The 16,640-nt window shown below is 38.0% G+C and overlaps 1 protein-coding gene across 12 annotated transcripts in view; it reads left to right on the forward strand.

The window, feature by feature from the left end:
• The window catches only part of VPS13D (vacuolar protein sorting 13 homolog D), a 277,290-nt gene that overhangs the window by 132,177 nt on the left and 128,473 nt on the right, over positions 1-16,640 (forward strand). For all 12 annotated transcript variants that reach the window (XR_012129991.1, XR_012129992.1, XM_073233217.1 and 9 more), the window contains 3 exons: positions 3,524-3,647; positions 4,460-4,695; positions 14,092-14,200. Coding sequence is in view for 10 of the 12 variants with exons in the window: in XM_073233217.1 (XP_073089318.1) it covers positions 3,524-3,647; positions 4,460-4,695; positions 14,092-14,200 (469 nt within the window). In the remaining 2 variants the exon portion in view is untranslated. The remainder of the gene's footprint in view (positions 1-3,523; positions 3,648-4,459; positions 4,696-14,091; positions 14,201-16,640) is intronic.

The following is a 16,640-nucleotide window of genomic DNA, read 5'->3' on the forward strand; positions in this document are numbered from 1 at the left end:
GAAGTTGTCCATTTCTTCTAGGTTTTCCAGCTTATTAGCATATAGGTTTTCATAGTATTCCTAATAATTCTTTGTATTTCTGTGGGGTCCGTCGTGATGTTTCCTTTCTCGTTTCTGAGTCTGTTGATGTGTGTTGATTCTCTTTTTCTCTTAATAAGTCTGGCTAGAAGCTTATCTCTTTTGTTTATTTTCTCAAAGGACCAGCTCTTGGTTTCATTGATTTTTTTTCTATTGTTTTATTCTTCTCAATTTTATTTATTTCTTCTCTCATCTTTATTATGTCCCTCCTTTTGCTGACTTTAGGCCTCATTTGTTCTTCTTTTTCCAATTTCAATAATTGTAATGTTAGACTATTCATTTGGGATTGTTCTTCCTTCTTTAAATCTGCCTGGATTGCTATATGCTTTCCTCTTAAGACTGCTTTCGCTGTGTCCCACAGAAGTTGGGGCTTTGTGGTGTTGTTCTCATTTGTTTTCATATATTGCTCGATCTCTATTTTGATTTGGTTGTTGATCCATTGATTATTTAGGAGCATGTTGTTAAGCCTCCATGTGTTTGTGGGCCTTTTTACTTCTTTGTACAATTTATTTCTAGTTTTATACCTTTGTGGTCTGAAAAGTTGGTTGGTAGAATTTCAATCTTTTTGAATTTACTGAGACTCTTTATGTGGCCCAGTATGTGGTCTGTTCTGAAGAATGTTCCATATGCACTTGAGAAGAATGTGTATCCTGTTGCTTTTGGATGTAGAGTTCTATAGATGTCTATTAGGTCCATCTGTTCTAGTGTGTTGTTCAGTGCCTCTGTGTCCTTACTTATTTTCTGTCTGGTGGATCTATCCTTTGGAGTGAGTGGCGTGTTGAAGTCTCCTAAAATGAGTGCATTGCATTCTATTTCCTCTTTTAATTCTGTTAGTATTTGTTTCACATATGCTGGTGCTCCTGTGTTGGGTGGATATATATTTATAATGGTTATCTCCTCTTGTTGGACTGACCCCTTTATCATTATGTAATGTCCTTCTTTATCTCGTTTCTTTGTTTTGAAGTCTATTTTGTCTGATACTAGTACTGCAACACCTGCTTTTTTCTCCTTGTTGTTTGCATGAAATATCTTTTTCCATCCCTTGACTTTTAGTCTGTGTATGTCTTTGGGTTTGAGGTGAGTCTCTTGTAAGCAGCATAGAGATGGGTCTTGCTTTTTTATCCATTCTATTACTCTGTGTCTTTTGATTCGTGCATTCAGTCCATTTATATTTAGGGTGACTATGGAAAGATATGTACTTATTGCCATTGCAGGCTTTAGATTTGTGGTTACCAAAGGTTCAAGGTTAGCTTCTTTAGTATCTTACTGTGTACCTTAACTCTCTTACTGAGCTGTTATAAACACTGTCTGGTGATTCTTTATTTCTCTCCTTTCTTATTCCTCCTCCTCCATTCTTTATATGTTGGGTGTTTTATTCTATGCTCTTTTGTGTTTCCTTTGACTGCTTTTGTGGGTAGTTTATGTTTAACTTTTTTAAAAACATGCATTATCTGAGATTTTGTTGTTTTTTTTGTTTTTGTTTGTTTGTTTTGGTCAGTGGTGTGCCCTTAATGATCCTTTGCCATGGCCCTTTTTAGAGTTATTTGCATGAGGTTTAGTGGTTTTCAGGCTCTGTTCTCAGGAATTGTTGAGTCTGAAGTAACTTCAGAGGCCAGTGGAGCCAAATGGCAGGGCTCCTGTACCCTCATCCTTGTTCAACCAGAACCCTTGTCTGTTAGTATCTATCATATATTCCCCATAAGATCTCATTCCAGGGTGGTCGGTGAGGAATTGATTCTGCAGCTAAATCATTGGTTTATATACTGCCTGGGTAGATGCAGCCCAGATCTGTTGTGTAAGGAGGGAAAACCAAATCTGCAATTTAACAAGTGAAGTTACTCAAGATTACCTTGGGAAAAAAAAAGAGAGAAAGGAAGTAAGAGGTTTGGTGGTGAGGGAAGAGGACTTGTGTGCTTTTATTAAAACTTGAAATATTTTTAGTGTTCAGTTCTAAAGTACTGAGCACATACCCATGCCTTCCGTTTCTTTTATTCTCCCCACCTTTTCATTTTGAAACAGTTTAAGCCTACAGAAAACTTACAATAGTAGTACAATGAAAATGCTTATCTTTTGTCAAGATTTATTACATTTATAATGTTCTTGTTCTCTCTAGATTTATATACATTTCAGTGTTTCTTACATTTAGTATGTTCTTGTTCTCTCTGCACACCTGCACATGTACATCCTTTTTTTCTGAACCATTTGAAAGTAGATTGAAGTCATTGTGATATACTTCAGCCATAGAAACTTCATTTATCACCTAAAGACAGGACATTTTTTTTTAAGACCAGACATTTTTCTAATTCAATGTACTGTCCTTACACACTGAAGAAATTTAATAATGATATATTTTCTCATAAATAGTCCTTTAAAATGTCCTTCATGGCAATCCCTCTCCCTGCATCTAGGACCCAGTTCAGGATCTGGGTGATAGGTCCTCTTTGCTTTCATCTAGTGTAGTCCCTTTTCTCTTTTTTTGTCTTTATTGGCATTGATCTTTTTAAGAGTCCAAGCCAGTTTCTTGTTGTATGTTTTATTTTCTGGATTTTTCTGATAGCTTCCTACATATCGATTTGGGTCGAACATTTCGGTCAGATTACTACCTGTGTGATGTTTTGTGTTTCCCATTGTGCCACAACAGAAGGCTGTGTCGTTTGTTGGTCCTATTATTGGTATTGCTGCATTCACTTATCACTTGGTGGGGGTGGTGTCCACCAGGTCTTCCGTTGCAAAGTTACCTTTTCTTCTTTGTAAACAAGAGTAGTTCACAGAGAGATAATTTCAGAGTGTTGCACATTCTGTTTTCCCGAAAACCTTTCACTCAGTGGTTTGATGGATCTTATTTGAACCAGTTATTAGACTGGTGGTTGCAAAATGGTGATTTTTTAATTCTTGCATTTCTTCTGCATTGGTTAACCAATAATCTTCTGCAAAGAAGAGCTTTCTGTACTCCCCAGTGGTATATGTATATTTAAATACACACACACATACACATATGTAAAAATTACATACAGATACCTCTATTCCACAGGATTCTTCCTCACCTTCCCTTGTCCTACAGTGAGAAAACCCTGGTTATCAATATATTAGTTTGAACTATGTGAATTACTCTTTAGTGAAGTCAAAAGTTGTCTAATATCAACAACAATTTTATGTAGTTCAATCAATATTTACTCATTTGCCAAACTGATACTATTACCCAGAACAAACCTACTAAGTGAAATTTGTAAATCTTGTACAGTTACAGTGTGCTGTTGGGTTGAATGAGTTCTTTCCTACTGGGTGATTATACTATCAATTCCAACTTTCAAAATGTGATCCAGGAACACACAGTGGTGTTGATCGAGGTCCAAGCAATATTGCGATTGTGAGAAGTATGAGAAGAAAGTGAACTGTAACTTGTTTCCTTCTTTTAATAGAGCCTCTTCTGTTTCCTTTTCTACAGAGATGCCCTGGGGAAATGCTTCTTCCTGCGTGTGGAAATTACCCTCCGAGGAGCTACCTATAGAATCTCATTCAGTGACACACATCAGTTACCCCCTCCTTTCCGAATTGACAACTTTTCTAAGGTATCAAGTCAAGTTGAGAGCCAGTTAGGCTGTTTCACATGTGGGAAGGTGGAGTATGTACTACCTTTAAGATAGTGATGAGATACATTTTAAACGTGGGTTTAAAAGAAGCTATACAGCAATCTCTATACCTGGACAACCCTAACATCCTTACTATTTGGAGGTGGTTTGTGCTGGTTATTTTGATTGCTGGGCAGCCTTGTCCAGAAGAAATAATCTTTTCAGTCCCCAAAACTGACTAGATTGTTTGGTTGATATGGGGACCTCTCCAGGCATTCCTTGCAAACAGAGGAATCTGAATCAGATTATCCAGCGACAGTGGGAGTGGGCAATTCTACTAGTGCTTACTTACAGTGAGCATTCTTATAAATCTTCCAAGTGAAGCCAAATGGAAATCATTAGATTCTATTTTAAATTACGCCTTTAAATACCAGTGTCTTATGGTATGTGACTTTCCTAACTGAATTCCAAAATTTTATTCCTTTCTGTGTTCAGAGTATATCACAGGGTGGGGGCAAGGATAGAAGAGGTGTCATTGCAAGGAGAGAACTGCTCCCCCCCCAGGTATTTATTTGGTGTGGCAAAGCTTCTTAAAGCCCTTTATCCAACAGGCTATTGCCCATGCCCTTTAATGGTGAGCTTTTTGCAATTTGAAGATGAATAGGAAGGTATGTGAAGACAAGATGGTGTGCCTCACTTGTGGTTATACCCTGTGTAGGATTCTTTGGGAAGGATCTGGAACTTAAACCTAGGAGGCACTGAATCACTTTCCAATAGCATCACTCTAAATGAAAGTCCTCTTTATCCTGTAGGTCCCAGTTATCTTCACTCAGCATGGTGTAGCTGAACCCAGGCTCCGAACTGAAGTGAAGCCTATGACTTCATTGGATTATGCCTGGGACGAACCCGCACTACCACCTTTTATCACTCTGACTGTGAAAGGGGCAGGTTCCTCTGAGATCACCTGCAACATGAATGATTTCCAGGACAACCGACAGCTTTATTATGAAAATTTCATTTACATTGCTGCTACATACACATTCTCTGGGTAATTTGGTGTTAAATTACTGTTGTTGTAGAGTAGAAGACTCTAATTATTAACTGGTTTTAAATTTTAAGCAGTTCTCAGGAGGCTAAAGGGTGAAGGAAGATTCCTTCCATTCTTTACCAAATCCTAGGCTCAGGGTCTATCTTGAGAGGTCTTTAGTCTAAAACCTTTGTCTTCTGGCTAGATTAAAATTTATCCAGAGTCAAGACTCTTCTCTTTTTAAAGATCTCCCCCAGTAATCCATTCCAGCATTTAACAACTCTGCAAGCTGTTGTTATTGTATTTTTTTCAGTTCTTCTTGCTTCAAGATGATATTTTAAATATATTTTTATGCTTCTGGCTGTTATGTTTGTTTTACCTCATATTTGAAACTAACCCTCATCGGAATTTTTCAAATCATCATTCCAACTCCCCTCTTTCACTGAGAACACCGATTAAAGCAGGCACTTAAGGGTCTAGCTTAATTCAACAGTAATTCCAATTGCCTTAGAATTATAATCTTCACTGTCATCTGATGATTTGTATTTAGAAAATTTAGTTGAAGAATAGTGAGTTTATTCTAATTCTGCTGTTAGATTGGTGCATAGATATCAAAACATTGGGCTTACAAAAAGTAGTCATTCTACCAACATGTAAATAGTTGCATTGTTTCTGTGCTGGTTACAGGGCCAATTTAAAGTATATCTGTGAAGATACAGGGAAACTAGCTGAATTTTGAGCTTTACAAATACAAATCACCTGATGAGCAGGACATTTAAAGTCATATTCCTTTCCAAAATGTCCTGAATGATTTTTCTTATGAATGATATTTTTTGTACATGCTTGAAGTCCACAAAATAATGTCTGTGTGGTATGACTCTCCTCTGCCTGGAGTGCAGTTTTCACTAGTAATAAATCAAATTGGGAGCTTAGGATAGCCTTTCTTTTCCTTGTTTGTTGCAGTTCTCTGGTGTCCATGTTTATCTTGTTATAATTAAGTCAGTCATGTTTGTTTGTTTCTTTTTAAAGATTATAGCACTCAACAGTGTGACAGGATGAAGGTGTTTTAGTGCCTGAAAAACCAGTTCTTAATCTGGTCGCTAATCATGTTTTTCTCTTTGTGTTCTCATATTGAATCCCAGTGGTTACTAAGCTCTTTAACTGAAGAATCCTGGTGGAGGATTATGAGTTTAATGGATTGAACAGTCAGTGAGGAGAGAAAAAGAGCAGATAAATCTCCATGTGCTAAGAGGTTGAACCATCTTTTATAGTACATTAGGATATTCCTTTGCGTTTTTGGAGAGAACTAATCATGGGGAAGAAGATTAGTTTTGTTTTTGTTGCTTTTTAGTTTAAATTGAAGCAAAATTTACATAAGACAGAACCAGCCATTTTGAAGTGAGCACTTTGGTGGCATTCAGTGTATACGTGTTGTGCAGCCACCATCTCTGTCTGGGTCCAGAACACTGGCATCACCCCAAAGATAAACTCCAAGCCCATTAAGTAGTTACTCCCACTACCCTTTTCTCTCATCCCTGGCAGCCACCAATCTTCTTTTTTTTATTCTTATTTTTATTTTGATATCATTAATGTACAATTACATGAGCAACATTATGGTTACTAGACTCCCCCCATTATCAAGTCCCCAACACATACCCCATTACAGTCACTGTTCATCAGTGTAGTAACATGCTATAGAGTCACTCTGTCTTCTCTGTGTTGTACTGCCCTCCCTATGCACCCCCCCTACTTTATGTCTGCTAATCGTAATGCCCCTTTCTCCCCCTTGTCCCTCCCTTCCCATCCATCCTGCCCAGTCCCTTTCCCTTTGGTAACTGTTAGTCCATTCTCGGGTTCTGTGAGTCTGTGCTGTTTTGTTCCTTCAGTTTTTTCTTTGTTCTTATACTCCACAGGTGAGTGAAATCATTTGATACTTGTCTTTCTCTGCCTGGCTTATTTCACTAGGCATAATAGCCTCTAGCTCCATCCATGTTGTTGCAAGTGGTAGGATTTGTTTTCTTCTTATGGCTGAATAATATTCCATTGTGTATCTGTACCACATCTTCTTTATCCATTCATTCATCTACCGATGGACATTTAGGTAGTTTCCATTTCTTGGCTATTGTAAATGGTGCTGTGATAAACATAGGTGTGCATATGTCTTTTTCAAACTGGGCTGCTGCATTCTTAGGGTAAATTCCTAGGAGTAGAATTCCCAGGTCAAATGGTATGTCTATTTTGAGCTTTTTGAGGAACCTCCATACTGCTTTCCACAAAGGTTGAACTACTTTACATTCCCACCAGCAGTGTAGGAGGGTTCCCCTTTCTCCACATCCTCGCCAACATTTGTTGTTGTTTGTCTTTTGGATGGTGGTGATCCTTACTGGTGTGAGGTGATATCTCATTGTGGTTTTAATTTGCATTTCTCTGATGACTAGCGATGTGGAGCATCTTTTCATGTGCCTGTTGGCTATCTGAATTTCTTTGGAGAAGTGTCTGTTCAGCTCCTCTGCCCATTTTTGAATTGGATTATTTGCTTTTTGTTTGTTGAGGTGCGTGAACTCTTTATGCATTTTGGATGTCAACCCTTTATCGAATATGTCATTTATGAATATATTCTCCCACACTGTAGGATACCTTTTTGTTCTATTGATGGTGTCCTTTGCTGTACAGAAGGTTTTCAGCTTGTTATAGTCCCACTTGTTCATTTTTGCTTTTGTTTCCCTTGCCTAGGGAGATATGTTCATGAAGAAGTTGCTCCTGTTTATGTCCAAGAGAGTTTTGCCTATGTTTCTTTCTAAGAGTTTTATGATTTCATGACTTACATTCAGGTCTTTGATCCATTTTGAATTTACTTTTGTGTATAGCGTTAGACAGTAATCCAGTTTCATTCTCTTACATGTAGCTGTCCAGTTTTACCAGCACCATCTGTTGAAGAGACTATCATTTCCCCATTGTATGTCCATGGCTCCTTTATCATATATTAATTGACCATTTATGTTTGGGTTAATGTCTGGTGTCTCTATTCTGTTCCACTGGTCTGTGGCTCTGTTCTTGTGCCAGTACCAAATTGTCTTGATTACTGTGGCTTTGTAGTAGAGCTTGAAGTTGGGGAGCATAATCCCCCCAGCTTTATTCTCCCTTCTCAGGATTGCTTTGACTATTTGGGGTCTTTGTGTTTCCATATGAATTTTAGAACTATTTGTTTCAGTTCGTTGAAGAATGCTGTTGATACTTTGATAGGGATTGCATTGAATCTGTATATTGCTTTAGGTAGGATGGTCATTTTGACAATATGAATTCTTCCTACCCAAAAGGATGGTAAGAGTTTCCATTTGTTAGTATCCTCTTTAATTTCTCTGAAGAGTGTCTTGTAGTTTTCAGGGTATAAGTCTTTCAGTTCCTTGATTAGGTTTATTCCTAGGTATTTTATTCTTTTTGATGCAATTGTGAATGGAATTGTTTTCCTGATTTCTCTTCCTGCTAGTTCATCGTTAGTGTATGGGAAAGCAACAGATTTCTGTGTATTAATTTTATATCCTGCAACTTTGCTGAATTCCGATATCAGTTCTAGTAGTTTTGGAGTGGAGTCTTTAGGGTTTTTTATGTGCAATATCATGTCATCTGCAAGTAGTGACAGTTTGATTTCTTCCTTACCAATGTTGATGCCCTTTATTTCTTTGTGTTGTCTGATTGCCATGGCTCGGACCTCCAGTACTATGTTGTATAACAGTGGGGAGAGTGGGCATCCCTGTCTTGTTCCCAATCTTAGGTGAAAAGCTTTCAGCTTCTTGCTGTTAAGTATGATGTTGGCTGTGGGTTTGTCATATATGGCCTTTATTATGTTGAGGTACCTGCTCTCTATACCCATTTTGTTGAGACTTTTTATCATGAATGGATGTTGAATGCTTTTTCATCCATCTGTGGAGATGATCATATGGTTTTTGTCCTTCTTTTTGTTGATGTGGTGGATGATGTTGATGGATTTTCGAATGTTGTACCATCCTTTCATCCCTGAGATGAATCCCACTTGATCATGGTGTATGATCCTCTTGATGTATTTTTGAATTCGGTTTGCTAATATTTTTTTGGGTATTTCATATCTATGTTCTTCTTGTGTGATCTTTGCCTCTTCTTGTGTGGTTTTGGTATTAGAGTGATGCTGGCTTCATAGAATGGGTTTGGAAGTTTTCTCTCTCTTCTATTTTTTGGAAAACTTTAAGGAGAATGGGTATTATATCTTCTCTATATATCTGATAAAATTCAGCAGTGAATCCATCTGGCCTGGGGGTTTTGTTCTTGGGTAGTTTTTTGATTATTGATTCAATTTCTTTGCTGTTAATTGGTCTGTTTAGATTTTCTGTTTCTTCCTTTGTCGGTTGTATTTTTCTAGGAAGTCCATTTCTTCTAGGTTTTCTAGCTTGTTAGCATATAGATTTTCATAGTATTTTCTAATAATTCTTTGTATTTCTGTGGTGTCTGTAGTGATTTTTCCTTTCTCGTTTCTGATTCTGTTGATGTGTGTAGATTCTCTTTTTCTCTTAATAAGTCTGGCTAGTGGCTTATCTATTTTCTTTATTTTCTCAAAGAACCAGCTCTTCGTTTCATTGATTTTTTTCTATTGTTTTATTCTTCTCAATTTTATTTATTTCTTCTCTGATCTTTATTATGTCCTTCCTCCTGCTGACTTTGGGCCTCATTTGTTCTTCTTTTTCCGATTTCAATAACTGTGACTTTAGACTATATGAGATTGTTCTTCCATCTTTAAATAGGCCTAGATTGTTATATACTTTCCTCTTAGAACTGCCTTCGCTGCATCCCACAGTAGTTGGGCTTTGTGCTGTTGTTGTCATTCATCTCCATATATTGCTTGATTTCTATTTTAATTTGGTCATTGATCCATTGATTATTTAGGAGCATGTTGTTCAGCCTCTGTGTGTTTGTAAGCTTTTTTGTTTTCTTTGTACAATTTATTTCTAGTTTTATACCTTTGTGATCTGAGAAGTTGGTTGGTACAATTTGAATCTTTTTTAATTTACTGAGGCTCTTCTTATGGCCTAGTGTGTGGTCTATTCTGGAGAGTGTTCCATGTGCGCTTGAGAAGAATGTGTATCCTGCTGCCTTTGGGTGTAGAGTTCTGTAGATGTCTGTTAGTTCCATCTGTTCCAGTGTGTTGTTCAGTGCCTCTGTGTCCTTACTTATTTTCTGTCTGGTGGATCTGTCCTTTGGAGTGAGTGGTGTGTTGACGTCTCCTAAAATGAATGCATTGCATTCTATTTCCTCCTTTAATTCTGTTAGTATTTGTTTCACATATGTTGGTGTTCCTGTGTTGCGTGCATAGATATTTATAATGGTTATCTCCTCTTGTTGGACTGACCCCTTTATCATTATGTAATGTCCTTATTTATCTCTTGTTACTTTCTTTGTTTTGAAGTCTATTTTGTCTAATGCAAGTACTGCAACATCTGCTTTTTTCTCCTTGTTGTTTGCATGAAATATCTTTTTCCATCCCTTCACTTTTAGTCTGTGTATGTCTTTGGGTTTGAGGTGAGTCTCTTGTAAGCAGCATATAGATGGGTCTTGCTTTTTTTTCCATTCTATTACTCTGTGTCTTTTGATTGGTGCATTCAGTCTGTTTACATTTAGGGTGATTATGGAAAGATATGTACTTATTGCCATTGCAAGCTTTGGATTCATGGTTACCAGAGGTTCAAGGGTAGCTTCTTTACTGTCTAACCCTCTAACTTTAACTCACTCATTATGCTATTAAAAACACAGTCTGATGATTCTTTATTTCTCTCCCTTCTTCCTCCTCCACTCTTTATATGTTAGGTGTTTTATTCTGTACTCTTTTGTGTTTCCCTTGAGTGCTTTTGTGGATAGCTGATTTCATTTTTTGCCTTTAGTCAGTATTTGGTTGGTCTGCTTTCTTTGCTATGATTATATATTTTTTGGTGACATCTATTTAGCCTTAAGAGTATTTCCATCTAGAGCAGTCCCTTTAAGATTCCCTGTAGAGGTGGTTTATGGGAGGCAAATTCCCTCAACTTTTGCTTATCTGGAAACTGTTTAATCCTTCCTTCAAATTTAAATGATAATCTTGCTGGATACAGTATTCTTGGTTCAAGGCCCTTCTGTTTCATTGCAGTAAATAAATAACATCATTCTCTTCTGGCCTGTGAGGTTTCTTTTAAGAAGTCTGATGATAAGCCTGATGGGTTTTCCTCTGTAGGTGATCTTTTCACTCTCTCTGGCTGCTTAATACCCTGTCCTTGTCTTTGATCTTTGTTATTTTAATTATTGTATGTCTTAGTGTTGTCCTCCTTGGGTCCCTTGTGTTGGGTGATCTGTGATCTGTGGGCTTCCATGGTCTGAGAGACTATTTCTTTCCTCAGCTTCGGGAAGTTTTCAGCAATTATTTCCTGAAAGACACTTTCTATCCCTTTTTCCCTCTTCTTCTTCTGGTATCCTTATAATGCGAATATTGTTCCATTTGGATTGGTCACACAGTTCTCTTAATATTCTTTCATTCCTATAGTTCCTTTTATCTCTCTGCATCAGCTTCTCTGTATTCCTGTTCTCTGATTTCTATTCCATTAACAGTCTCTTGCACCTCATCCAGTCTGCTCTTAAGTCCTTCCATTGATACTTTCATTTCTGTTATCTCCCTCCGGACTTCATCCCTTAGCTCTGCAGCTCCATCACCTCTGCAGCTCTCCAGCTCCATCAGCATGGTTATGACTTTTATTTTGAATTCTTTTTCAGAAAGATTGATTATATTTATCTCGTCAGGCCCTCTCTCTGGAGTTGTTTTTGTGATTTTGGACTGGACTAGATTCTTCTGTCTTTTTCATGGCGATAGAAGTGATCGCTGGCAAGTGGCACGTGTGTTAGCTGGGAGAACAAAGTCCCTTCCTGCTTGCTGGTCATCTTGCCCTTCTCTGCTGCCTGTACCAGTTACCCACATACAGGGAGCCATCCCCAGGTTAATCCCTTCAGCTGCCATGGGCGGGGCGGCCCTTGGGGTAGCCTAGGGCACTGCAGGGGGTTCTCAGATGTGGCAGGTGTGGTCTCCTGCGAGAATGGCGCCCCTTCGTACCTTCTGGACCTTGTGCCAGTTTCCTCTGCCTGTGCTGGGCAGTTGCATGCTGGCGGCAGCCTCTGGGTCTGGCCCTGTTAGCTGCGCACTGGGAGAAGACTCTTTGTGGTTGCTGTGGGTGGGGCTGCTCCCCGGCTGGTCCACAGCAGTGGTGGGTCAGCTGTTTTGCTTGCAGTGCCAGCAGGGGGGAATGAACAGTAGGCTGCTTATCGCTGTGAGGGGCTTTGGGGGTACGTTGTCACCCAGGTGGTTAGGGCACCTGAAGTTCCTTAAGATTCCAGCCTGCTGGGCTGAGTGTGTCAGGACAATTTTGTCTACCTGTTAAACCCTTGTCCCTTTAAGACTTTTAAAGTGCCTGCTTTTCTTTTGTCCCAGGCTGGAGCCAGCTGTCTCCATCTCAGATTTTACTTTTCCATTTCACTAATATCCAATACAGCATGCAATGTATGTCTGTGCTCCCAGTGCAGATTCCTAGGGCTGGTTATTTAGCAGTCCTGTGCTCCCACTCTGTCCCCACTCTGACTCCTTTACTCCCGCCAGTGTCCTGGGGTGGGGGAGTGCTCGGGTCCCACCGGGTCACACCTTTGTATCTTACCCTTTTCATCAGATGCTGAGTTCTCACAGACGTGGATGTAGCCTGGTTGTTGTCCTGTATCTTCTGGTCTCTCTTTTAGGAATAGTTGTATTTGGTGTATTTTCAAAATATATATGGTTTTAGGAGGAGATTTCTGCCACCCTACTCATGCCGCCATCTTGAGTATTCCCTCTCCCAATCTTCTTTGTGTCTCTAAAAGTTTGACTATTCCAGATATTTCTTGTAAATTGAATCATAAAATATGTGACCTTTTGTTTCTGGCTTCTTTCACTCAGGCATAATGTTTTTAAGGTTCTTCCACATTGTGGCCTATATGGGTTTTTCATTCCTATTAAGGCTGAGTAATATTGCATTACACAGTATATACCACATTTTGTATGTCCAGCCATTGATGGACATTTGTGTTGTCTCTACCTTTTGGCTATTTTGAACAGTGCTGCAAGCAACATGGCTGAATGTTGCTTTATTTGTTTAAGTGCTTATTTTTAATTTCTTTTTTGTATATACCTAGTAGTAGAATTGCTGGGTTCTATGGTAATTCTAGGTTTAACTTTTTGAGGAAATGGTATACTATTTTCCATAGCAGCTGAATCATTTTACATTCCCACAAGGAAAGTGCAGGGTTCCAGTTTTTCCACATCCTCAATATCACTTGTTATTTCCCTTTTAAAAAAATTTTTTTTTAATTTGTAGCCATCCTGGGTTTATAGTGGTATCTCATTGTAGTTTTAATTTGTATTTCCTTAATTGCTTATGATGTTGAGAATCTTTTCATGTGCTTATTGGCCATTTGTTTTATCTCTGGAGAAATGTCTATCCAGCTCCTTTCCCCATTTTTAAATTTGATTTTTTGCCTTTTGTTGAATTTTAAGAGGTCCTTGTATAATAATAGATTATCAATCCCATATCAGGTATATGATTTGCAAATATCTTTTTCCAGTCTGTGGATTGTCTTTTTACTTTCTTAATGGTGTCCTTTGAAGGACATAAGTTTTTAATTTTGAAGTTGAATTTATTTATTTATTTATTTATTTATTTATTTATTTACTTATTTATGTCACTGGTGCTTTTGGTGTTTTGAAAACTAGTTTTAAAGTCTGAATGTATCAGTCTCTTTTTTGATACTAGAAATTAACAGAAACAGGCAAATAATCTGGATGTAATCTCAGCAAAGTACCCTAAAGCATAGCTACGCTGCAACATTCTATAAAGCTTCGAATTCATAAGCCATAGAGAAACAACACAACTGAATTAGAGGAAGGTGATTATGAATGCTGTGTTTTATTTTCATCCTTAAGGGACTTCTGATTTCTTGCCAAGGCTTGGGGATGCAGTGTTGCTAATCTGCCTGACAAAGAGTAGAGCAAATTCTTGGATCTTTGGAATGTCTGGCTCAGATTTTGTTTTTGTTTTTACTAAAGATATACAGTCATCCTTTTATGTCTGCATTTTAAACCACTAAGATTACCAGGAGAGAAAAAATGTCAGAGTATATCTCTTGACAGATGAATCTTTGAACTCTATAGGGAAACAACAGAACCTTGCCCTTTCTGTAACTTGAGTCAGACTTTTTTCTTAACATTATTTATAAAAAAATTATCTTCTTTATAGTGGAGGTTTTTAGGCATATGCTTATGAGTACTTGGACACGTGTGAGTGTACATATATACGTGTATGTGTGTGTGGGTGTGCATGTATCCTATTATTATTTTTTTAATTCTAGTTTACAGGAGGGGACAGGCAGGCCTGTGGCTTCCAACAAGGCCATTACTGGTGCAGAGCTGGTCTTGGACGTCTCACCAAAGACACAAAGAGTCATTTTAAAGAAGAAGGTAAGAGAGTTTAGAACTTGAACTTTAGAGTGCAAGATTTTTTTAGCTGTAAAAGGAGCTCAGGTCATCTTGTCCAAAGCTTCGTTTCATAGATGAGGAAATGGAGACTTTGGCTGAATGATAGGCTCAGGGTGGGAACTCGGGGAGTCTTGACTACCCGAGTTCATATTCTTCACACTGTCCCATGATACCTGCTCTAGGACTTCCATGCCCTTCTTGTCTTTGATGCTCTTTATGGAGAACTTAATTCTTGAATTCATTTTTTTTCCAGAATTTGTGATTGTCTTTTTCATTACTCGATTCTGCTGTAACACCCCCCTAATCAACTTTTCCCTAAACTGAATGGGAAAGTGATCAAACCAACAATGTTTTCCCCTTTTTATGTTGATGTTCTTTTCAGGTCAGTCTAGAGAAATGTTCATGCTGATTGACCTAGATACAGAGAATAAAACAGGAAAATTTGGCCAGAAATATTACAAATGACAGAAGGACTGGTAATAAATAGTTCTAACTTCAAAATGAAAGATATTTGGAAACACAGAGGTTCAGAAGCCACTTTTAAGAGAAGGAAGATCACCAGCTGTAATTATTTGAAACACATTTGCCTGAGGAATGTATTACTGAAGATTTTGCATAATGTAAATCACATAATCCAAAAACAGCCCTGATAGGGGATGTCTGTTTACTGCCTAGGAGGCCATACTGCTGACAAAGGATGCCTTTTTGTCACCTAAAGTGACATCATATGTGGCAGTAGTATAGACTGTGATTCATTTGGCTTTGAAATTATACAGTTCTTATCAAATTTTTAATTCGGGGAGTAGATTTAAATTTCAAATTTTGCACATCAAGTGAAACTTTAATACATTGGTTTTTAATTCAATTTTACTTTTTTAATTCAGTTTTACTTTTTTAACAGCTTTATTGAAATATACCATACAAATCACCCAGTTCCATGGTTTTTAGTATATCCACGGATTTGTGCAACCATCACCACACTCAGTTTTTGAGCATTCTCATCACCTTAAGAAGAAACTTTGTACTCTTTAGTTGCCACCCCAGTATTCCCCATACCCTCCCACCCCCAAGCTCTAAGTAACTGCTAATCTGCTTTCTGTCTCTATAAACTTCCCTATTCTGCACTTTCATATGAGTGGTGTTGGATGAGTACCTTCTTTCACTTAGCCTGATGTTTTCAAGGTTCATCCATCTATCAATCTATCAATACTTCTACATGTATTTTCATATCACACCAGTTCAAAGTCATGTAGTTCAAATTTGCTTAAAACATTTTCACACTTTTTTATATAAGGCCATGTTTTTATGTGAGATGCATTTTAGAAATAAGATTTGGGAATGGTGATGAGTTAAGAAACCATGAGGAACAGGCATCGAAAGTAAACACTTTTTAAGGCTTTTTAGAATTTTGAAAAAGAAAAATTTGAAAAGCAATGATCTAGAAATAAAAGAAGTAGTAAGCCTGACAAGTCAAGAGAATTAAAAAAAAAGAAATAGAAGTGCCCTTGGAAATGATATTACCAGAGGACTTCAAAAATATGTCCAATTTGATGAGGATGTTAGGGGTGAAAAAAAACCAACTCAGCAATAAGGGGATTTATTAAGTGGGATGTGATCACTAGGTATGATCAGAAAAACACAAGTAATAAATATATGTGTAATTTCCAAGGGCTAGGTGACTGTTAAGCAGACAAAAACCTGTTTTTTTATTAAGAAGTAAAAGCCATTTTAACTAAGATCTGATAATTTACCCAGCATTTTCACAGTTGTTACTTTACTTATTGTAGGTAAAAAATAAGTAAATAGGATGGTAGGTGGTCAGTGAGTTATGCTGACATCTAAAACAAGCCAAGTTCTATGAAATGACTTAGGAAATGGACCTCTGCTCCTTAATTGGAGACCAAGAGTAGAGATTTATGGAGAGGTACTTTGAGACTATCTAAATACCCTGTTTCTCATCAGATTTTCTGTGTATATATCAGCTTGGATTGCCATAACAAAATACTATAGACTGGATGACTTAAGCAACAAGAATTTATTTCTCACAATTCTGAAGACTGGGAGGCCCAAGATGAGGGTGCTGGCCAATTTGGTTCCCTGGTATGGGCCCTCTTCCTGGCTTGTAGGCTTCTGCTGTCCTCAAATGGCAGAGAAAGAGTTGGGGGCAGGGTTGGGGGAGCAAGCTCTTTAGTGTTTCTTCTTTTAAGGGCACTGATACCATCAGGAGAGCCCCACCCTTATGACCTCATCCAAACCCAATTATGTCCAAAGGCCCCATTTCCAAATACCATGTCAACTGCAGGTTAGGTCTTCAACATAAGAATTTGGGCAGGGGCCACAGTTCAGTCCATAGCATTCTGTATGTCAGTATGGATTCCTGCTTGACTTAGTGGGAGATCTGTTGTTGTTAGTATTTATTTTT

This window comes from Manis javanica, chromosome 4 (genome assembly GCF_040802235.1).
Source record: "Manis javanica isolate MJ-LG chromosome 4, MJ_LKY, whole genome shotgun sequence".
Taxonomy (NCBI): Eukaryota; Metazoa; Chordata; class Mammalia; order Pholidota; family Manidae; genus Manis; species Manis javanica.